Source organism: Hyperolius riggenbachi, chromosome 4 (assembly GCF_040937935.1).
Source record: "Hyperolius riggenbachi isolate aHypRig1 chromosome 4, aHypRig1.pri, whole genome shotgun sequence".
Classification (NCBI taxonomy): domain Eukaryota; kingdom Metazoa; phylum Chordata; class Amphibia; order Anura; family Hyperoliidae; genus Hyperolius; species Hyperolius riggenbachi.
Window position 1 is genome coordinate 125,957,078 of NC_090649.1, and position 24,551 is coordinate 125,981,628.

Sequence of the window (24,551 nt, forward strand, 5' to 3'; positions counted from 1 at the left end):
GGAGATTAAGCTGTCATATGACAGCCGACATCTCCCCCGAGTGATCAGCAGCCATCACGTATGGCTGCTGATCACATGATCACTACGATCGCCGTCGGATCGTAGTGATCTGTTTGACAGCTGCGGCGGCAGGGGGGGAAAGAAGAGGATCCACTCACCTCCCTGCCGTTCCAGCGATGATCGGCGCCCCCCTCCGCTCTGGCCGGCATCTCCGCTTCATCTGACGTCAGCGCCGGGTCCCGGCTTGATGACGTCATCAAGCCGCGACCCGGAACTGCTCGTCAGACAGAACGGAGATGCCGGCCGGAGAAGAGGGTCTCGTGCGGCTCATCGCTGGAGCCTGGAAGGTAAGTGAAGGCTGCTGGCAGAAGGGGGGGCCCAGGCCACCAAGGAGGGACACAATGACAGGCAGCCACACACGGGATCCGCCTGACCCCCCCAAACGTGCGCACCCCCTTCCCGCGCAAAATGCCTGGTCCTTAAGGGGGGGTAGGTGGCCGGTCCCGAAAAGGTTAATCACACATGAATATAAATACACTAAAAATTAACACTAACAACACAACTATGCTGCCACACTTATATATATTGTAAAGGGCTGGATCTTGGATTGGAGGTATATTTCACCCTTATTTCGGCTGTGTTCCCTTAAGGTGGCCTATATATCAGGTAGGGAATCTAGGGATTACTTGGCAGCAATTTAGGTTTTTGTGTTTCTTAGATTTTTCAGGGCCTGAACTCTGGAATGGGAGGGAAGAAACAGGGTGGGCCTTCCCATTCCACCCAGGTGCACACCTGACTCTTGCTGCAGTAGAGTTAAAGCACCACTATCACGAAAAATTTTAAAATATAAAATACATGTTAAACACATACAAATAATAATTACATGTTCCGCAGAAAAAAATGAGCTATAAATTACTTTTTCCCATCTTGCTGTAACTTAAAATGGGTAGTGGAAATTTGACAGAACCAACAGCTTTTGGACTCGTCCTCTCTTCATGGGGGATTCTCAGAATGGCATTTATTCTTTATAAAGACATTCCCTGAAAAGTATTGAAACAAAGATGCTGGCCAGCCTCCCTGCTCACCGTACACTTTTTTGGCAGTTGGACAGAGCATCTGCCATTCACTGAGTGCTTTTGAAAATAATGAAAACCCTGAGAACCCCCCCCCCCCCCCCCCATGAGGAGATAGCTAGTCCAAAACCTGTCGGTTCTGTGAGGACAGCAACATAGAAGAAAAGTAATTTATGTCTCGCTTTACTCTGGAAGAAATTAACTTCTTATTTGTATGTGTTTACATTCATTTAAAATGTTATGATTTCCGCGATGGTGTTCCTTAAACATCAGCAATCTGCATAAAGAGTTGGCGCAGGTGCAGTGGGGGAGAGGAGAGGACTGCATGCAGCAGGTGAGCTGCTGATCTATTTGGACGTGTCTAGTAAAAAGAGAAGCCGGGCACCAGGTTCCAAAAAGATCTTCACAGCTTTATTAACCTCGTTGGGTTAAACACATAGCAGACATAGGCCTCGATTCACTAAAGGGTGCTAAATGTTAGCACGTCAGTGAAAAGGCACTTAAGATGTGAAAACGGCCACTTCACGCACTAATATGCGCGCAATATACATCGCACCGTTCGCACGCAAAGTAGCCTGAAAAGCTCTTTTACATGCAACATTTCGCGCGCAGCGGTGCAACGTTTTGCGCGCACACCAGTGCGACATTTCGGGCGCACCAACTTAACGCGTGATCAGTAACAGAGTTGGATGTGCAAACTACTTAGCACCCTAGTTTGAACGTCCAAAGCTTTTAGGAGTGCTAACTGTGTTAGCACCCTTTTGTTAATCAAGCCCATACAGTACAGTGGGGGGGGGGAGGGTTAGGGGGAACACCGCGGCCAAACCGCCATCTCACGGTATGTACCGCTTCTTCAGAGGCTCGTGCAGAGTGTCCCTTTGGGAGTATCTCTAAAACACTTAACTTTAGGCAAATAACCTGTGTAAAACCCAAGCCATACTGTGGATTGCTGGCTTGGTGGTTGACCTAAAAGTGGAGGGATTTGGGTCAACTGGATTTTGCCAAAACTAAATAAGCTAATGTAAATTGTTAGATACATTTTCAAATTATGTTGAAGAAAAGCTGATTCAGTTCACTTTACAAATAAATGTTTTTTTGTTTTTTGTAAGAAGCTGTAAATACTGCGTACTGGCTAAATCACTTGTTAATCTATCTATCTATCTATCTATCTATCTATCTATCTATCTATCTATCTATCTATCTATCTATCTATCTTATCTATGTCTATCTATCATCAAACCTAAGCAGGAGAAAAGGTATTCTCATAAAAAATTAAGACCCAGCACTGCGTAATATGTTGGCGCTTTATAAATGCAATAAATAAATAAGACCCAACACTGTATTTGCTAATATACTAGCATCTTATGTATTTCGGGTATCTCAGTACTTTACTGGGTGTTTTAATAATAAGTTCTAAGGAATGTTCAACTGATTAAGTTTGCTCTGTGTTTTGATGCTGGTGGGATACTAGCGCCTTATAGTATCATCAAGTCAGCACCTGTGTTTATATAAGTCTCCATATGAATAAACTGGTGATAAAACCTCCAAAAACAATTTTCTCTGTTTTACTGCTGTTTTTCCTTTTACACACGTTTTCCTATTTATACAGTGGCAGTAACAAAGAGAAAGCTTTGTTCTGACTTCTTTATACTGACTCTAGTATTGTCAAGGCAAGTCAAACTGCCACCCCATTCTAGACTGTGTAACCTTTTGCTGTTCCTTTTGCCTTTTGTACATTTTTTATTAAATAAGCTAATGCATTGTTTTTTTTCTAAGTAAACTGCATCATTTTCAAAGATCACACCTAAAAAAGGCCGAATTACTGTACGTAACAAATATGTCTAGATTTAAGTTTGCCCATTTTTACAGAAAAATGTTTAACCTATTCTGCAAACGCTACTGTGTATAGTGTAATAGCAATAATAATGTATGTTTTGTTAAATCGTTTGTCACTAGATACTCTTTCTGCCAGTGGTCCTTCGGCTGTACAGTCTTAGACAAGGCCACTACTCTTGCACTTTACATTATGTTGTACAGGCAGTCAATGGTTAACAAACAAGATAGGGACTATCTCTGTCCCCTGTACCTCCTCCATGTCCTCCTGTGACCTTAGCTTTAGTATCCACGTTTTTTTGGGGGGGGAGGGGGGCTTCGTACTTTGGGTGTTCGTAAGTCAGGGAGTACCTCTACAAAACACCTTGACAGGTGAAGTGAATAAAGATGATTGATGAAGTGCTGATTTGTCTGAGTTGTTGAAAAATTTGAGATATGTTAGGCAGCAAGTGAATGGTCAGCTCTTTAAAGTGTAACTGTCATGAATACAATAAAAAATCAATTATTTATTTGTATCTAGTAAACAAGTAAAAAGGATGCTAATATTAACCAGGCAATCCAAAAGTTAAAAATCACTCTTACTTTTCTTCTCCAGAAAAGATAATTTCCCAGTTTCCCTGGCTCCTATTTGGTACATCTGCCGCACAAAGGAAGTTGCAGGGCATGCTGGGTTTTCTTTTTTACTTTCCCCTCAGACATAACTAATGCAGCCTGATTGGCTGAATCCTCTTTCCCTCCCTCTTTCTGTTTTTCCCTCCCACACCTCTGTTCCTCTCTGATTGGCCAATATTTCTCATGCTGAGACAATGCACTTTCTACTGCAAAACTGGGTGGGAGTGTCTGAAGACTGGGAGGAGGGCGGGAGAAGCATACACAGACAGAGTAAAGGAGGAAATGCTGTCAGGATTGGCTTCAAGATAGACAAAATGGAAAATCCTAAGAAGGTTTTTATATTTTTTTTTACTATAAAAAAATCACTAAAATTAAAATGTGGACAGTGCAATACATATGTTATGTAAGTAGAGCAAGTATTTACCGTATCTATCCACTTATATATGTGTATTTTTTCTGAGATAGTATGACTGACAGCTCCGCTTTAAGGTGATGTAGTGGAAAGAGGAAAATAGTCAAGACCAGGGATCAGAGATACTGACAAGGGACCAAGGCCTGACTTATACTTTTAGCTCCCCTAGGCCAACTTTCTTGTTGATAACCTTTTATGTCATGTGCAACCGCCCCCCCCCCCCCCCCCATTTCATGTACAGCTTCTCCATTCCATGTGTGACATCCATGCAATGCAGTGCCTCTCTTTGATCTCTTGAGAAGCAACTTCCTTCTTCCTTGTGTTGCTTCCCATTTGCAGCCTCCTTTTTCAATTTGCAGCCTTCACCTCCACATGCAGCAGCTCCTATGCCATGTCCAGCTCCCCCCACCCCTTCCAATTCCAGCCACCCCCTTGGGCTGCAGCTGCCCAGGGCCAGGGCCTCTGCTGTCTTTCCAGAAATTCAGCCCTGCAAGGGACAAATTGTGATGACTAGTCAACTGAGTCTGAGCATTTCCGAAATTACAGGTCTCCTCCAGTGTTCTTGAAGAGGAACTCCAGTGAAAATAATGTAATACAAAAGTGCTTCATTTTTACAATAATTATGTATAAATTATTTAGTCATTGTTTACCCATTGTAAAATCTTTTAAACCCCCCATTTAAATTCTGACATTTATCACATGGTGACATTTTTACTGCTGGCAGGTGATGTAGCTGCTGCTTGCTGTTTTGGCAGTTGGAAACAGCTGTAAACAGCTATTTCCCACAATGCAACAAGGTTCACAGACAGGAAACTGCCAGGAGTACCACGGTCCTCAGAGTTTCTTGTGGGAGGGGTTTCACCACAATATCAGTCATACAGCACCCCCTGATAGTCTGTTTGAGAAAAGGAATCGATTTCTCATGTAAAAGGGTGTATCAGCTACTGATTGGGATAAAGTTCAATTCTTGGTCGGAGTTTCTCTTTAACATGCAGTAGCTAGTACCTACCAAAAGTGGTCCAAGAAAAGATATCCATGGCAACCGGAGACAGGCTCATGGGCACCTAAAGCTTATTGATGCAGATGTGGAATGAAGGCTAGCCCACAGAAGATCTACTACAGCACAAATAGCTGAAACAATGTAATGCTGGCCATAAGTGAAAATTATCAAAACACACAGTAAAGCTAAAGAGTGTCTATACTGACCCCTGTCCGCTGTGCAAAGCACTACAATGAGCAGTAAAAAACATACTATGCCCTGATGAATCTGTTTTTATTAAGCTCCAAATTTCTCTGATCTTAGTCTAACTAAGCAGTGGCGTAGCAATAGGGGGTGCAGAGGTAGCGACCGCATCAGGGCCCTTAGGCTAGAGGGGCCCCGAAGGGCCCCCCATAAACACAGTTTTAGCTCTTTATTGGTCCTGTGCTGATAATATTCACTTCTATAGTTGATTTGAACAGTAGTGATCATTAGCATACAGTTTCCCATCCCCTTCTTGCACCTCTGACACTGTGGTTGTCCTTGATTGGTTTTGGCGCGTTGCATCAATTGGTATCTATAGTATGCTTGGGGGGGCCCCAACGCTAAACTTGCACTGGGGCCCATGGCTTCTTAGCTACGCCACTGTAACTAAGCATCTGTGGGATGGACTGAAAAACAAGTCTGATCAATGAAAACCCTCCCTTGTGATTTACAGGTCTTAAAGTGGTCTGAAACTCCGACATAACATTCAATAAAAATGTGTTTTCCTACTTTTTTTTACTTATGCAGTTACATTATTTGCTTTTGTACATAAGTAATATTGTCTGTTTACAAATTACAAGTTTCCAAAGTGCAGTTTATCTTGCCCTGAAACCTGCCATTGCATTTTATTCAAACTGCCTTTTATTATATATTAACATCTTCTAATGAGCTGTTCTGAGCTGTTTGTGTGCTTGAAGCACAGTGAGCTCCTTTTCACTTGTTACACTGTGTTTACATTCCAATGTTCATACATGTGTGTAAACAAAGATACTGGATATTGGAATCAATAAAATGACAACCGTGCCCACATTTATGCACCTGCCTAATTTTATTTAAACAATTATTGCACACTTTCTGTAAATCCAATAAACTTCATTTCACTTCTCAAATATAACTGTGTGTATCTCCTATATGATATATTTAACTGACATTTTTTTATCGTAACAACCAACGATTTATACAGGAAAAAAAAAAGACGATTAACAGGGTTGCCCAAACTTTCGCATCCCACTGTAACAGAATGTAGTTAATGTGTTAATATGTGGTTGAAATGAGAGCTCAGAGTCCAGTGTTAGCCCCGGAAAGCGAGGGGAGGGGTTGAGGTTATTGGGGTATCTTCTACATTGATGGTCACTATGGCTGGGGGAGCAGAGAGAGAAGGTGGAAATATCACAGCAGATAGACAGTCAGGGGTTTGAGATAATAGTGTAGAGAGGTCAGGGGGGCAGAGAAATAGATTTGGGTGTAAGCAGCATAGAGATGTATAGATGTGTATTGTGTATGTTCGTTTTGTGAGTGCGTTTTTGGCACAAGTAAAGTGAGGCTGCCTTGGCTCAGTACAAAACTGTGTTTGATTATTTATTTGAGCTCCCGTTTCTTTTGCATACAAGTCATTGCGTAGGGATCTATGCCGCCCTTAGGCAGCTTTCATTAACAGGAATGGAAGTTTGTGCTTTCAGGTTCTGTTAAGACTTATCTCTGTGTTTCGGAGGTTCACCAGTATCACCTTAGGCAAAACTGGCTCACGTTCCCAAACTTCATTGGCTCACGTTCCCAAACTTTTAAGAAAACATGGCAGCAAACTAAAAACAAAAAAAAGTAACAGACGTGCCTTCCAGATAATCCCAGAGCATCTCTTGTAGCATATTATCTCCTTCATATTGCGTTGGAAGTTGTGGGGGTAGAAGAAGATAAGATGATGGAATATTACACCATGTTTCATGTAGGGCACAAAAGCTACAGTGGGTGGTCCTGGTGCTGCTTGGTTACAACCTTATGAGGCCTGGAACCCACTACAAATCGTAAATCGCTGTTGCTAGCGTTTTTAATGAGCGTTTTGTAAGCCATTTCATAAGCGATTTCTGGCAATTTTGGTAGAGATTTTAAAAAGTGTCAGCTTTTTGCCAGCAATTGGGGCTTTCAATTAATTTTCCTTTTTTTTTTTTACATTGTGCAGTAGTTTAAAACGATAGCAAATCGCTCTCTGTAGGTTTTGACGAGTAATTACACCAGTGTTTATTTACTTTACATTGCAGAAACACTAACGCAAAATGCTAACGTTCAAAAATGCTACACGTCCTGTGTTTGCGATTTTGGTAATCGCAATTGCTACAGTGGAATTTGGCCCATCCATTAACATTAGCTGAGCATTTAGGGAAATTGCTAGTGTTTTGAAACCTCCCTAAATGCTCAAAAAATCGTTCTAGTGGGTTCCAGCCCTCAAGGTCATTACAGTTGAACATCACAAAAACAGGCTGTCTGCAATGCATGTGGGGTTAATGTGGCTCTGTAAAATGTAAAGCTATAGGCATTGTATACACCAGCGGTTCTGGATGCAAGCCTGGCTACAGGGGCATAAAGAGATCATTTGCATATTCTGTAGTGGTGCATTGTGGGTAACCACAGATGTTTACTTAAAGCTGAATTATTGTAAATTCCTTCGGTTTTAAGAAGGCAAACCACACCAAGCACTGCTATAATGTTCTGCATTGAAGTTAAAACATATAACTGAGATTGTAAGAAAAACAGGAAACCTCAGCAATATAAGTACAAACACCAGCTAGGTGCTAATAACCACATTGCTGGTTCACTAGATAACATATGACTCAGAGCAATTACAGGGCACATGAGAACATCTTATAAACTCATTCCGAAGGTATTTCACTGGCTCAGTACCAGAAACTTCAGATTGCAAGAAATAATCCATTTTGCTTACATATGGAGATAAGGTTCTGCTAATAAACACATACTTGTGAAAGGCAAACAGATTTGTCTTTCTGAAAAATTCTCCTACCTGTAAAGGTCAAAGATGAAAGTAGCTCCTGAACAACATGTCACAGGAGGGAGTTGGTAAAAGTGAAACAACATCATACTCAAAAAATTAAATAGAAAAAAAATGACCGTATTTTTTCGGACTATAGGACGCTCCTGACCATAAGACACACCTAAAATTAGAGGTCAAAAACCAGGTGAAAAAATATATACTAAACCTGGTGCATTCATGGTGAAGGTGCATCTTGTGGATTATGCCCCCTTGTACCTCTTGTGTCTCCCTGTTTCCTCCTCTGCCACCTCCTGTGTCCTCCATGTATCCGCCTCTGCCCTCCTTGTGTCCTCCACTATGCCCCCTTTGTACATCATGCCCCCTTATACCTCTTGTGTCTCCCTGTTTCCTCCTCTGCCACCTCCTGTGTCCTCCATGTATCCGCCTCTGCCCTCCTTGTGTCCTCCTCTATGCCCCCTTTGTACATCATGCCCCCTTATACCTCTTGTGTCTCCCTGTGTCCTCCTCTGCCACCTCTTGTGTCCTCCTGTGTTCCCCATGTATCCGCCTCTGTCCTCCTTGTGTCCTCCTCTATGCCCCCTTTGTACATCATGCCCCCTTATACCTCTTGTGTCTCCCTGTGTCCTCCTCTGCCACCTCTTGTGTCCTCCTGTGTTCCCCATGTATCCGCCTCTGTCCTCCTTGTGTCCTCCTCTATGCCCCCTTTGTACATCATGCCCCTTATACCTCTTGTGTCTCCCTGTGTCCTCCTCTGCCACCTCTTGTGTCCTCCTGTGTTCCCCATGTATCCGCCTCTGCCCTCCTTGTGTCCTCCTCTATGCCCCCTTTGTACATCATGCCCCTTATACCTCTTGTGTCTCCCTGTGTCCTCCTCTGCCACCTCTTGTGTCCCCCATGTTTCCGCCTCTGCCCTTCTTGTGTCCTCCTCTATGCCCCCTTTGTACATCATGCCCCCTTATACCTCTTGTGTCTCCCTGTGTCCTCCTCTGCCACCTCTTGTGTCCTCCTGTGTTCCCCATGTATCCGCCTCTGTCCTCCTTGTGTCCTCCTCTATGCCCCCTTTGTACATCATGCCCCTTATACCTCTTGTGTCTCCCTGTGTCCTCCTCTGCCACCTCTTGTGTCCTCCTGTGTTCCCCATGTATCCGCCTCTGCCCTCCTTGTGTCCTCCTCTATGCCCCCTTTGTACATCATGCCCCTTATACCTCTTGTGTCTCCCTGTGTCCTCCTCTGCCACCTCTTGTGTCCCCCATGTTTCCGCCTCTGCCCTTCTTGTGTCCTCCTCTATGCCCCCTTTGTACATCATGCCCCCTTATACCTCTTGTGTCTCCCTGTGTCCTCCTCTGCCACCTCTTGTGTCCTCCTGTGTTCCCCATGTATCCGCCTCTGCCCTCCTTGTGTCCTCCTCTATGCCCCCTTTGTACATCATGCCCCCTTATACCTCTTGTGTCTCCCTGTGTCCTCCTCTGCCACCTCTTGTGTCCTCCTGTGTTCCCCATGTATCCGCCTCTGTCCTCCTTGTGTCCTCCTCTATGCCCCCTTTGTACATCATGCCCCCTTATACCTCTTGTGTCTCCCTGTGTCCTCCTCTGCCACCTCTTGTGTCCTCCTGTGTTCCCCATGTATCCGCCTCTGCCCTCCTTGTGTCCTCCTCTATGCCCCCTTTGTACATCATGCCCCCTTATACCTCTTGTGTCTCCCTGTGTCCTCCTCTGCCACCTCTTGTGTCCTCCTGTGTTCCCCATGTATCCGCCTCTGCCCTCCTTGTGTCCTCCTCTATGCCACCTTTGTACATCATGCCCCCTTATACCTCTTGTGTCTCCCTGTGTCCTCCTCTGCCACCTCTTGTGTCCTCCTGTGTCCCCCATGTTTCCGCCTCTGTCCTCCTTGTGTCCTCCTCTATGCCCCTTTGTGTCTCGCTTGTGTCCTCCTCTTTGACCCTTTGTGTCCCACTTAAACCACACACAAATAGCTAGGAGAGGATTAATATCATTTTACACTATATCAGTGGCTATCAGTTGTAACTGAAAGAACAACTTATCGGCAGCCCAGTGTCCATTTTTCCTTATGGCCTCTTTCACACTGTATGCTGAAAAACTGAAGATTTTTAACAATGCACTGCTATGGAGAAAAAAAACGCAACCAGGGCCGGGCCGAGGCATAGGCTGGAGAGGCTCCAGCCTCAGGGCGCAGTGTAGGAGGGGGCGCACAATTTATTCAGCTGTCATTCCTAATTGTGTATTAAGCAGAAAGAAATAAGAAAAGGGGATACATAGCAGTGACTGCAAGCCAGGTAACTAGATATTAAGGTGTTGGGGAGGTTGTGGGCCCTGTGGCCCTCTTAGTCTAATAGCAATCAGTGTGTGACGGCTGGGGTGGGAGGGATGGAGGGGCGCACTTTGGTGTCTCAGCCTTGGGTGCTGGAGGACTTTGTCCCTGCTCTGCACATACCAACTAATTAAGTATAAAAGAGTTACTCAAAAACTCACATAGTGAGGGAAAGAGTGAAACATAAAACATACACAGTCACCTCAGGGTTAAGTACAGAGAAAGCCAGGGAAGAGTTTCTCACACAGACTCCTGCACACGGCCACATCCCCACAATTGCTGCCTACCAGATAAAGATGGCTGTTGCATTAAATCCTCTGTTCCAGAAAGATTGTTTTATTTTGTGACTGGCCAATTAGAGGCCAGTAAAATCAGCAATGTAGAGAACAAATCCCCAGGCAGGTAAAGTTTGTTACTGACTGGAGGGTAGTGTTATTTTGTGTAAGGGCTGGTTCACACCAGAGGCTATTGCAATAGTGCAGTGGCATCCTATGTGAGTGTTCCCACAGAATGTTGCAAATTGGTTAAAGAGTACCTAAGCTAAAACTGACAGAGCCTGTCATGACAATCTCTGTCTTAATGATGGAGGTGCAGAGTTAAAAGCTTACCTACTCTGGCATCCTTCCTCCAGGCAGGTGATCACTCTACCTCCCTTACAGAATGGGCCCTGGACTCCTGGCTATTTTTGTTTTTCTGCTGAGGCTCTGGCCACACTCATTGCCGTGGCCCACCCCCAGCTGCCGCCTAATTGGTGGCTGCGTAGCGGGGGTCAGACCACTGCGGCACAGACGGGAGTTTCCAAAGAGAGCTTCGGCAGTCTTTGAGAACATGGCCGCGACAGCATAGCTGAGGAGAAGGCAAGGCTTCACCTGTGACTTAAAGGATAGGTCTGAGGGGGGAAAAAAGATCTACTTACCTGGGGCTTCATTCAACCCCTGGCAGCCTATCTGCCCCTCGCTGCAGCTCCGGTGTCCCCTCCATTGCAGATGCCGACATCACCAGGTCGGCATCTTCTGTGCCTGCGAGAGCACACGGCCGCGCCGCTCGCGGTCACACTCACGTGGCCTGGAGCGTTCTACACCTGCGGATTGCAACCGCTATCGGTGCGGCCGCGCACTAGCACAGCCGCAGAAGATGCCAACCTTGCAAGGTTAGCATCAGTAATGGAGGGGACCCCGGGACACCGGAGCTGCAGCGAGGGATAGATAGGTTGCCAGGGGCTGGGGTAAGCCCGGGTAAGTATATATTTGTAACGATCGGTGTAACACAGAGAGGGTCTGATTACCGGTGATCTGCAGTATCACCGAGAATTCAGAATATACCCGATTATTGATGATCTGCAGTATCACCGATAATCAGATATATCTTCTAACCTCAGGACACCAGAAAGATGAGAGTGTTTGGTGCAACAGTAATACTTTGAGGAAAGCACCTGTAAGATAGGTGCTAGACAGTAAGAGCAACTGCTATGGATCAGATTCCTTCCACAGGTCTGGTGCTCCCCAAGGGGCGGAGCCAAACTGAGATAGTGGGAAGGACAGAGCGTGAATGACACCAATAGTGCAGTGTCACTGACAGGTAGTGAACTATCTCCAAACTGCGAAGATAGTTCTCGAGGTCGTACAGGCCAGGTCGGCAACAGATAGACAGATCAGGTACAGAGACAGGAGGCAGATGCGGAGTCTAAGGCAAGCAGAGTTCGGCAACAGAAGATCAGAATGACAAAGGTACAAAATCAGAGATCAGAAGGATGGTCAGGAAAGCGGAAGGTCATAACAGATAATCAACAATGCCTAGACTTGAGTGTGAGCTCCAAGATTCTCACACTCCAGGAACTAAGCTAGATAATAACAATATACAGATTGTTCAGAAATCTTAGACTAAGGTGTGAGCTCCGTGATCATCAACACCTACGAAACTGTCTAATAACACAGATACTGACAAGGTCTGAGTGCTACCACGTAGTGATCGCAACGCCAGACACCAGAGAAATGACCAGCACCCAGTATATATACCCAAGCGCTCTCCAGCGCCTCCCCTAAGTGCTGGACCAATGAACCCTGCTGAAATCGTCAGCTGACCAGCCTGGTCAGCTGACTCCCTTCTGACTGTCATAAAGGCCCTGCCTCTCCGCGCACGCGCGTGTCCTCCTGAACCAGTGTGAACTATCAGTCCCAGCCACACCAGACATGTGTTGTAATGTTTCTGCCATGTTGAATGCGGAATCCGCCGCACCACTGTCCGTGCGTGCGGCATTCTCTCCGCATTCAGTGTTACTGGCAAGAGTAGGCCTATCCGTGCTACCTGCCGCGCCGGACGCGGAATCCGCCACCCCGCTGTCTGGGCATGCGGCGGTTTCTCCGCGTTCCGACTGCGCACTAGCTGTCATGTCAAACGCGGAATCAGCCGCCCTGCCTTGAGTACTAGTGGCGGCTTTTCCGCGTTTCCTCACAATATTGTTTTTTCTCTCGGATGTTTAATTTAAAGATTTCATGACAGGTGAGTATTTAACACATTGATGTGACAGCCCCCCCCCCCCCCCTTCCCCGTTCTCATTAAGATACAGCCTGTCATTGACAGGATCTGTCCTTTTAAGCTTAGGTACTCTTTAACATTTCGAACGTAATGCATGTAACATTTGTTGGAGCAATTCAGCTTGTATGAATGTGCAAATGCATACATTCCTTTAAATATCGCTCTGAAAATTGCATTCCTAAATCACAATTCTTAAGCGCATAGCAATTGCATTCTACACTGTGAACTAAGCCCACGTGAGGATATTAACAAGATAGATGATACTATTTTTATCTAGTCTAATTTCTATTTTAAACGTTACTTTATGTTAGTGCTGAGAAGTAAAAGGGTTGTAATGTATACAGAGAACCTGCACAGTGTGTTTCATACTCCATATAACTATATTATCCCGCCCCAGTATACACACCACATCCTTACTACGTCTCGCATTCAGTTGTCCAGTCATCTGAACTTCATTATTTACGAAGACAAATCTTAGTGCTTGCTTACCATTGGTTGTTGAGGCCAATTTTAATATTGATGAAGTCACAGCTTTATATCGAGTGGCAGAGACATTTCTGTGAAATATGAACACAGGAAAAAAAGACCAGAATTAGAAAGATTCATCTGAATTAGATATGAAAGGTTTAGACAGAAGCAGAAGAGCTTACCTCAGCTCCATGGCTTCCACAGATATCCAGCAACGATCCAGGGAGGTTCCACGTAGCAAAGCTTGCCAATATCAGTACATGTCTTCCTAGAAAAGCAAATATTCAGAACATCTGTACAGTGAAAGCAGAATCAGACAGCAGTAACATTCTATGTTCCCTCTATGGCTTGTGTAAGAAAACTTCCCTCTCTACAAGCAGCTGACCAAGCCTCTCTACTCCGTACCTCATGAAAAGACCGTCTGTACATCAAATGCTGTGCAAAGTGTGCATAGGCTATACCAAGGCAAAAAACCGAAAGCAGATTATTGCACAATTACATTCTGTAGAAACTTCCTTGATTCATCCTGTGCTCACACGTTGCAGAAATGGAAACATTCCCAGAACGACTTCCATTCACTGCTCTATGAAAGCAGCTGTGAATAACGACAAACATACATTTAACATCCATGGGTAGAGTGTACACACGGTAAATACTCTGCTTATATCAGTGAACATTTCTTTCACAGACACAAACTGCACTTTAAACCTTCAGTGTATACCTATGGGTGTGTCTCAATGCTTCTTTGTGGTTGAATGACTTACAGTATATGTAAGGTGATTAATGCGTAGTGATTAACTAGAAAAGCTCACGTTTGTTGCCAGGAACTGGATCATTGTCAAACCGCACGGCAGACAAAATGGGATTGTTTAAAACAGGGCTTTTCAACCTTTTCGCTAATTGTACCACCTTTATCGCCTGAAAAATTTCAAGTACCACTAATGTGCCTGCACAGTAGATTGGGCCCGACCGGGTTCCACTGTTTATGCCGAGTGGAGAGCCGCTACTGCGCTTGCGCACACGCCAACAAGGAGATCTTTAAGGGTACCAGCGTTGGATCCCCTCTACTGAGGAGAAAGGGGGAAGCCTCTTTATGATCCAGAGGCTTCCCTCTCCCGAGGTAAGTACCCTCCAGGGGCACTTTTTCTCTTACAGGTTCACTTTAAGAAAAGTGTGTGTGTGTGTGTGTGGGGGGGGGGGGGGGGGAGAAGGATGGGGGGGGGCAGGAAGTATTGGTGGGGAAAAGGGTTAACATTAGATTGCTAGCCTACAGATTGCATTAGTAGCGAGCGAGGGGGAGCTGAACTTTGTGGAGGACCAGGACAAGCAGCAGACGGGCAATTAAGTGGCATGTACCACCTGGGCAACAGCAAAGTACCACTGGTGGTACGCCTACCACAGGTTGAAGAACACTAGTTTAAAAAATATAATATTTCCCGTGGAATAACATTAATTGAGTAAGAACCAAATAGGGATAAATCACAATTTATGCCAGATACGAGAGTCACAAAACCCTGTTAAAGGACAACTGTAGTAGGAAGTATATGAAGGTAGCCATATTTATTCCCTTCTAGACAGACAAAACCAGTTGCCTGGCATCCCTGCTGGTCTATTTGGCTGCAGTAGTGTCTGAATCACACCAGGAAAAAAAGCATGCAGCGAATCTTGTCAGATCTGACAAAAGTGTCAAAAACATCTGATCTGCTGCATGCTTGTTCAGGGTCTATGACTTAAGGTATTAGAGGCAGAGAATCAACAGGAAAGCCAGGTAACTCGTAATGCTTAAAAGGAAATAAATATGGCAGCCTCCACAGCCTCCAGAGCCCTTTCACTACAGTTATCCTTTACAATGGTTATGAGCTAACTGTGGGCCTGTACACACGGAAAATCGCCAAGCGCAATGGCAAACACAGTGCGATTGCGTTTTTTAATCAAGATTCCACTGGAAGGAAGTTAGTTAGGAGAGTTTGAAAATGTATGTTTTAGAGGATTTTTTTTAAATGCATGAAACATAGGATCAAGCCTCGTGGGATAAGAGAGGGAATTTTAAAAAGTTGCGGAAGCCTTGGAAACGTTTTTTGGTACATCTGTCCAGCAGGGACAAAGACAACAGAAACAAAGCACTGAGGTTGATTTACTAAGGTTAGAGAACACTAAAGAGCATAAGTGATCCAGAAAACCTGGACTGCATTTTTAAAAACTGTCAGCTTTTACATGAACAAAAAGTTTACAAGCTCAGCTGGGTAATATCAGACTATGTCAAGGGTTTGCTAAAAGGTTAGGGATTTCGAGTTTATACTATTGCCGTAACACACAGCACCAACAACCAGAACCAGGGCTGGATTTAAGGCACGGCCACATAGGCCATGGCCTAGGGCACCACAGGATCAAGGGTGGGTGGGTAGCAGACTATACTGGGGTGGGGGGCAGGAGGGACTATCTATACATAAGGGGTAGTGTCATCTGGCTTCTTATACTAAAGGGATGGGGGGAGGGTTCATCAGTCTACCTATACTGAAGGGAAGGGGGGGGGGGGGGGTCATCAAGACTGGAGGAGGGGGGAAGGGTTATCTAGCTACCTGTACTGGAGGTGGTGGGGGGGAAAGGGTCATCTGGCTGCCTATACTAGAGGGAAGGGTATATGGCATGGGCGTAACAATAGGGGCTGCAGCCCCTGAGCCCGTGGGGGGGCGCTCCGGGTCATTTTGGGATTTTGGAGGGGACGCAGCATGAGGGGAAAGCTATGGTCACACTCGGCGGGGCGTCCCCCCTCCCTCACCTTGGGCTCTCCCTTCTGCGCTCCGGGGGGGGGGGGGGGGGGGCGGCCCACTCAGAATTTCTGCAGAGGGGCCCGGTGGGTCTTAGTTTCACCCCTGGTCAATGGCCTCCCTATACTAGAGGGGGCGGCTGCTGACAGCGGCCTTGGGCGGTAAAGGGTACAAATCTGGCACTGACCAGAAATGTAAATGTACGGTAAGTGATGATCAGCAATATATTGAAAGATAAATGAATGTACTGTGGAAAGGGAAAATACATACTAGATAAATGCTGATATCAGTGGTGGCACAATGGCGGCTGTTTGCTGGAAGGCAGTCAGACATTTAGGTCTGGGTCCCACTGCAAAGCAGTTGGGGAGTCCTATTTATTTTATTTTTACAAATAAAATCATTTTTTTTAAATTTTATTTATAACTTGTTAAGGTTGACAAATCTGAAAAAGAAACCTGTAGTCCCCGGCCTGAACAGGCTGAAAAGGCAATAACACCATCTGTCAATACACAGCAATAACAACATTATAACACATATAGATTGTCTGTCTATTAACAGCAGAATAATCAGCCAAATACAATCCAGACACATATTATGGCAACATTAGCATTCATATTGTCTACTTATGTCTGCTTATGTCTGGTCACATTGGATTACATTCTTCATAAGCAACCAAGAGATGGCTGGATTCCAAAGAGTCCAGCAGAGAAGGAAAGAGAGAAAGAAGGAGAGGTGAAAAGAAAGGAATTTATAGAATAAGGCTGTCACCCCCCTCACCTGCTACACAACCACACCCTCCTACTCAGGAGTATCTGCCTCAGTGCTCCAACCAAGGCTGCCAGACTTTTTTTTTTCAAATTTTGATGGTCAATTGTGGTGTGTATATGCCATTTTATATAAGGCAAGTGCTTTATTTGATTGCCACCGCCATGCCGGCCTAGAAGGACCTGAGGGGTCAGACCATTTTAGAATATTTTCATGTCTGGCATAGTTTGCCAGGTGCTTACACAAGAATTTAGTAACCTTTCTTGAGACTGATGGGTTCCAGCAAACCCAAAACCTTGGGTGACATTTGTAGTTATACTGTATGCTCATCAAAACCTCCATAACCTGAATAATTTGTTGCCAAAAATTTTGGATCCCAAGACATTTGCATACCATGTGGTAATATCAGCCTATTCTTCCTGTTTTACATTTAGGACAATGTTAGCAATTATTATACGTATTTCTGGGTCTTTGCAAGCAATTAGGTGTCCCTATACTGTCTTGAACACAAGCACAATGGCCTACATTTGTGCATGGACTACATTTGGAATTCAGAAAAAAATCGAATCACTCTATTTGGATCACCCCCACAGGATAACATTGTCATATCATTTGCCTATATTTTTACAGGACAGCCTTTAAAGAGACACTGAAGCGAAAAAAAATAATATGATATAATGAATTGGTTGTGTACTATGAATAATTACTAGAAGATTAGCAGCAAAGAAAATATTCTCATATTTTTATTTTCAGGTATATAGTGTTTTTTCTAACATTGCATTATTCTATAATATGTGCAGATTACACAACACTCAGCATTCAAAATGATTCTTTCAGAGCAGTCTGTGAAGTAATGACCTCTCCTCTAGCAGAGGAAAAGTAAATAGTCCAGGAACAGTTGAGATAATAAAAGTCAGATAACAGCCCTCTCCACGACTAACTTAGTCGGAGAGCTTAATGGCTTGTTTGCATAGAGATAACAACTGGAGTTTCTCAACTCTTTCTGTACTGGAAACAATTAGACTGATGTATCTGATCTTAATGTTTTATTTCTTAGCTGTACTACACATACAAATCATAATATCATATTTTTTTTTCGCTTCAGTGTCTCTTTAAAGGGATCCTGAACACATGCATTAAAGGCAAATGTGAACTTACTTCGGGCTTCCTCCAGGCCCCTGTAGACTGCAAGGTCCCTTGGCATCCTCTGGATACCCTCCATGGGCCTGCTGGCAGCCCCGTTAGTGCAGCGACTTTGGCCAAATTCGTACGCAACGGCGTATGCGTGGCCCATCTGCGCACCCGACTTGATCATCCACCTGTCGCTGTAAGCATCTTTCGATGGTTCTATCAACTTTTAATGGTTCTTTCTCTACCATTGATAAAGATTACATCTATTTTTTTTAAATTACATTTTCTGCTGGCTGTTCAGTACCTGCAGTTAGAATCTGTTAAGGAGGGCAAGTCTGCCATTGTGAGTGACCACGGGTAATGGCCGGGTGTCACAGGAGCCCTAGTGGCTGACCGCACTTAGCTTTCTAAACGGTGCCAGCGCACGGATCGTGCGAACTCTGGTCGCAGTCAATGCGCAGGAACCGTTAAGAATTAGCCGCAGACAACTCAGAAGGGAGCCTGTGAGACACGGGTAATTACAACGTACACACGATTCCACGGTATCTGCCACCACCACTGGTATGGGCCAGTGGACCCGATTTACTGACTGACTAGTCCTGCGAATAAAATGGTTAAACACACGGTATTCTGTCTAGCCAACAACAAACAAACAGTAGCGTATCTTCAGAGACCCGGGATCAGTTCTGTGTGTGCTGATAAGCAGGGTAGCGGAACAGTGAATGACTTGGAGGAAGTCTTTTATTCACAGCAATATAAATAATTAATATATACAGACAATTATTAAAATCAACAGTTATGCTGCATTATCGGATCAGTACAAACGGACAGTCCAGTACTGGCCAGTTCCGGGCGAGTACTTTCAGAAACTCTGGGATTGGGGTCCACACTGACATTCTCCTGCGTAACTGTTGATGCAGGGCCCTCAGGATGCACAACCTCTGTACGGTCAGGAGTCTCAGTCTCTGGTTCCCCTTGCCTTGAGTCAGATGGGTCAGCGTCTACCTCAGCAGACACATCCAGCTCTTGCAGTTGCTGGGTATCCCATTGAAACAATTCCGTTACCAGGTCCCCTTGTTTCTTGCGGCCGACATCAATGCCTCTCTCTTGGCAAAGATTTTGCAGGTCCGCCAGGCACATTTTCTTGTAGTTCCCGGACATTTTCACGCCAAATAAAATAAAACTTTTGGGGAGGGCTACTGGCTACACAGTCTCTCTGTATATATAAAAAATATATTGCCTTCCAGCTACACCAACGAATTAGTTCGTTTCTTGATAGCGCTAGCGCTATCTTAGATACTTTCAGCACAACACGGATCCCAACCGCTGCCTAACACTGTCACAGGAGCCCTAGTGGCTGACCGCACTTAGCCTTCTAAACGGTGCCAGCGCACGGATCGTGCGAACTCTGGTCGCAGTCAATGCGCAGGAACCGTTAAGAATTAGCCGCAGACAACTCAGAAGGGAGCCTGTGAGACACGGGTAATTACAACGTACACACGATTCCACGGTATCTGCCACCACCACTGGTATGGGCCAGTGGACCCGATTTACTGACTGACTAGTCCTGCGAATAAAATGGTTAAACACACGGTATTCTGTCTAGCCAACAACAAAGAAACAGTAGCGTATCTTCAGAGACCCGGGATCAGTTCTGTGTGTGCTGATAAGCAGGGTAGCGGAACAGTGAATGACTTGGAGGAAGTCTTTTATTCACAACAATATAAATAATTAATATATACAGACAATTATTAAAATCAACAGTTATTAAAACAGTAATAGCCAGTATAAAAAATAAAAGAAGGGAGAAAAATACTTAGTTCCTGGAAAGATGTCCTTTTTGTGGGAAAAATCAGAGTTCTGGGTTTCAATCAAAGTTCAGAGTTCAGACCAGGTGGATGCCAGCATATCCTCAAGCTGGCACCGATGAGTTCAAGATGTTTCAGGGTGGAGGACTCAAGCCCGCCTGCTGGCTCTGTGCTTTTGATGAAGCTGGTTTGGGGGTGTGGCAATGCCGGCCCCCTCTGAGCTACCAGCAAATGACAGTTCATTCCCTCTGAGAGATTTTAGAGCTAAACTTATGAATTGCTGTAACTCCTGAACCATACATGTTACATTTAGGGGGGTAACAGCTTCATACTTGGAGGAAAATACAGATTAATATGATATCCGACATGGCTAGTGCAGCAGATCAGGGTCCTGGGTAGATTCATACCTGGGTTGTAGGGGCCCCGGGCCCCTCTCAACTGGTATCAAGAGATCCAGCATGACCCTACGGATCCAATGATACCGCTCTCATAACCACCCTATTTATTGTATTCTGTAAATGGGCAAAAGATTATATAGTACATTCATTTCTTCCTGCTAAGGCTGGAGTCAGCCTGACTGGAGTCCAGCTGTGTCTGCTTCTTGGGATCTCCCTCTATGAAAGGAACCTTATGGTTCCTGTAATTAGCATCTGGATGTGAAATCAGCTGGGACAAGCTTTCTGAACTCAAGGGTTTGCCCCTGCTCGTTAGCATATCAAAAGAGCCATCCTGCAGTTAAGGTGATGCTATTTCTCTGCTGAGAAAGGACTGCAGACCTCCTACACAATAAATCCAGATTCTATCGATTTGAAGCGCAATCGATGCAGAGAATCGAGTGCGATCGTTTTTTCTTCACGGGCGGTTACAGGACGCGCCTGCGGCCCCGCAACCGTCCGTGACAGCACCCCCTGGGGAGAAGGCAGATAGACATTCATCAGCAAGATGTGTGTCGTTGCCGCTAACCTGCGAGATCTGATCTAGTTCCCCGTTGGCGTTCTGGGGTCGGCTGCCCGCTGCGTGTCGGCCAACCTGGCTGACGGGTCTCGGGTTGCCGGTGCGGCGGGAAAACCTATTGGAGCCTGTGGCTCGGTTCCCCTGGACCGGTCGCGGTCTGCTACCCTCAGGGTTGACCCGACATGGACCGTTCTGGACAGGGCGTTTGTGCCACTGCAGTCGGACGTGGTGTCTGCCGGGACTGCTGACAACGGGCAGTGGGTTGGTTAGGTCAACAGCCAGCCCACGCAGGGTTCCCCTGCTAAGTGGCTGTGGACCTAAGGGAACCCCGCGGGAATCCCTGGACCTTCCCAGCTCCTGACAGACGGCACATGCTCTGCAGTAGTTTGCTACATCCCTGTTCATCCGGGGCCAATAAAACTGGTTCCGAATACCGGCAAGTGTCTTGCGGACCCCTGAGTGCCCTGTCAGAGGATTACCATGTGCGGATTTCAGCACATGTCCCCTGAACGCACTCGGGACCACAAGCCATTTGGTATTCGCGTGGGATCTACTTGTAGGGGACTGTACAGACTCACTGTACAGTCTCCCACCTTCCCAGTACACCTTGAAAGCGGCCCCGTCTGCGAGGGGCTCAGCGGCTTGCTGCCTGAGCACCTCCAGGCTTGGGTCAATTTGTAGTGCGGCTGAGAATACGGCGCTGTCAGTTTTAGCCAACTGGCTCATGTCACACGAGGCCAGCGGCTGAAAGGTCTCATCCCTGCGGTCAGAGGAGGGGGAGGAGGCCGGAACCCCCTCCACCTGTTCTGAGCTCGGGTTCTGAGCAGTGCAGCTGCGCGGTACTGCTAGCACAGGTACACTGTCAGAATGGCACAGACGGACATTACTCAAATCATCATTGCATGCAGTAATGACATTGACAGGTATAGACATTTTTTCATTACAGACAGGTTGTACAGGAAACTCAGGTACAGTTACAGCATCATCACAACAGACAGTCTGTACCTCAAACTCAGGTGCCTTTGAAGCAGGCACTATTGAACCTGGTACCCTTGAACTGGGCACATTCAACCCACCTCCCCCTGGTGCTCCCCCAAGTGTATAAAGTACCTGGTGGTGGGTGGAGAGTCCGTCTCCTTCCGTGAGCGACAAGGCGGTCGGGGCAGGTTCATAGTAGGACACAAGCTTGCCCAAATCAGTCCCCAGCAACACAGGGACTGGGAGATCCTTCATAACCCCAACAACCCTTTCGTGGACCCCTCCTCCCCAATCCAGCTTCACTCTCGCGTGGGCTATGTGAAAAAGGGTGCCCTCTACTCCAGTAAGGGCAAGGGATCGGCTGGAGCTGATGCTCTCCTTTGGCACAAGGTGTGAGTGAACTAACGTGATGTCAGCTCCGGTGTCTCGAAATCTGGTGACAACTTTGCCGTTCACTCTAACAAGTTGCTGCTGGTCGGTTCGGTCGCGGATTTCCTTTCCGCGGGCAAACAGGACAAAATCTGATGATCCAGGCTGTGGTTCGCTGGCGGGTTGCCTCTGCTGTGGGTGAGGTACAGGTGATGCAGATGATCCAGGTGCTGGTGGTGCCTGTCTCCGCTCCGGACAGTCGAATTTCATGTGTCCGGGCTGGCGGCAGTAGTGACAGGTGACCTCTCCAGGGGCTGCAGCCCTGGGTGCAGAAGCTGTGCTGGATGGCCTCTGTGGCTGACGGCTCACAGGGGCAGGAGCGTCTGCCGAGGTATTGGGCTGACCTCCTCTCCAGCTGGATGGGACAGTTCTGCGGGTATCAGCCACCCGGGTAGTTGCAAAAGTCTCAGCAAGGTCTGCAGCGACAGTGGCTGAAGCCGGCCTGCGTTCTAACACAAACTGTCGTACATCAGCAGGGCAAATGTTCAGAAATTGTTCGAGGACTATCAAGTCCTCCAGGACATCATAAGACCCTTTGGTGAGGCCTAGAGTCCACTGGCGGAGTGTGGTGAGCAAGCTGCTGACCACATCTCGGTACGAATCAGAAGACTTTTTCTGCCAGGCCCTGAACTTTTTCCGATAGGCTTCTGGCGTCAGCTGGTACTTAGTAATGATAGCTTCTTTTATAGCAGCATAGTCATTATCCTTCTCCGCAGGCAATTCTGCGAAGGCATCAAGCGCTTTGTAGCGCAGCAAAGGTGTCAGATGTCTGGCCCACTGGTCTTGGGACAGACGATACTGACGGCACGCTTTTTCAAAAGACCGCAAAAACAAGTCAATGTCTGTGTCTTTCTCAATATTAGCAAATTTAAATTTTGCACTTACGGGTGCTGCAGCTCCTTCAGCAGGGAGGCTGGGCGGTGAGCTCCGGCTGGCCTGTTGCACTTTTGCCATGTTTAGCTCATGCTGTCGTTGGCGCTCCTGTTCTCGCTCAGCGGCATCCCTCTCCGCGTGGCGTTCTGCAGCAGCAGCAGCAGATTGGCTCTCCTCACGCATGTACTGCAGGTACTTGTCCAGGTCCGTCTCCATCAGCTGTCGTAATGCCTGCTGCATTATCGGATCAGTACAAACGGACAGTCCAGTACTGGCCAGTTCCGGGCGAGTACTTTCAGAAACTCTGGGATTGGGGTCCACACTGACATTCTCCTGCGTAACTGTTGATGCAGGGCCCTCAGGATGCACAACCTCTGTACGGTCAGGAGTCTCAGTCTCTGGTTCCCCTTGCCTTGAGTCAGATGGGTCAGCGTCTAGCAGACACATCCAGCTCCTGCAGTTGCTGGGTATCCCATTGAAACAATTCCGTTACCAGGTCCCCTTGTTTCTTGCGGCCGACATCAATGCCTCTCTCTTGGCAAAGATTTTGCAGGTCCGCCAGGCACATTTTCTTGTAGTTCCCGGACATTTCCACGCCAAATAAAATAAAACTTTTGGGGAGGGCTACTGGCTACACAGTCTCTCTGTATATATAAAAAATATATTGCCTTCCAGCTACACCAACGAATTAGTTCGTTTCTTGATAGCGCTAGCGCTATCTTAGATACTTTCAGCACAACACGGATCCCAACCGCTGCCTAACACTGTCACAGGAGCCCTAGTGGCTGACCGCACTTAACCTTCTAAACGGTGCCAGCGCACGGATCGTGCGAACTCTGGTCGCAGTCAATGCGCAGGAACCGTTAAGAATTAGCCGCAGACAACTCAGAAGGGAGCCTGTGAGACACGGGTAATTACAACGTACACACGATTCCACGGTATCTGCCACCACCACTGGTATGGGCCAGTGGACCCGATTTACTGACTGACTAGTCCTGCAAATAAAATGGTTAAACACACGGTATTCTGTCTAGCCAACAACAAACAAACAGTAGCGTATCTTCAGAGACCCGGGATCAGTTCTGTGTGTGCTGATAAGCAGGGTAGCGGAACAGTGAATGACTTGGAGGAAGTCTTTTATTCACAGCAATATAAATAATTAATATATACAGACAATTATTAAAATCAACAGTTATGCTGCATTATCGGATCAGTACAAACGGACAGTCCAGTACTGGCCAGTTCCGGGCGAGTACTTTCAGAAACTCTGGAATTGGGGTCCACACTGACATTCTCCTGCGTAACTGTTGATGCAGGGCCCTCAGGATGCACAACCTCTGTACGGTCAGGAGTCTCAGTCTCTGGTTCCCCTTGCCTTGAGTCAGATGGGTCAGCGTCTACCTCAGCAGACACATCCAGCTCCTGCAGTTGCTGGGTATCCCATTGAAACAATTCCGTTACCAGGTCCCCTTGTTTCTTGCGGCCGACATCAATGCCTCTCTCTTGGCAAAGATTTTGCAGGTCCGCCAGGCACATTTTCTTGTAGTTCCCGGACA

At 46.3% G+C, this 24,551-nt stretch overlaps 1 protein-coding gene across 4 annotated transcripts in view; it reads right to left on the bottom strand.

Annotated features, from left to right (window-relative positions):
• LOC137570506 (G-protein coupled receptor 35-like) overlaps positions 1–24,551 on the bottom strand; it is a 93,069-nt gene that overhangs the window by 2,287 nt on the left and 66,231 nt on the right. For 2 of the 4 annotated variants that reach the window (XM_068279182.1, XM_068279185.1), the window contains exons 2-3: positions 13,472–13,557; positions 13,311–13,378 (exon numbers count right to left, since the gene is read on the bottom strand). In XM_068279182.1, coding sequence (XP_068135283.1) covers positions 13,311–13,378; positions 13,472–13,482 — 79 coding nt within the window. In that variant the 5' untranslated portion in view covers positions 13,483–13,557. Of the gene's footprint in view, positions 1–13,310; positions 13,379–13,471; positions 13,651–13,694; positions 13,749–24,551 lie in introns of those variants that run through there. The other 2 variants (XM_068279183.1, XM_068279184.1) reach the window with 2 other exon arrangements.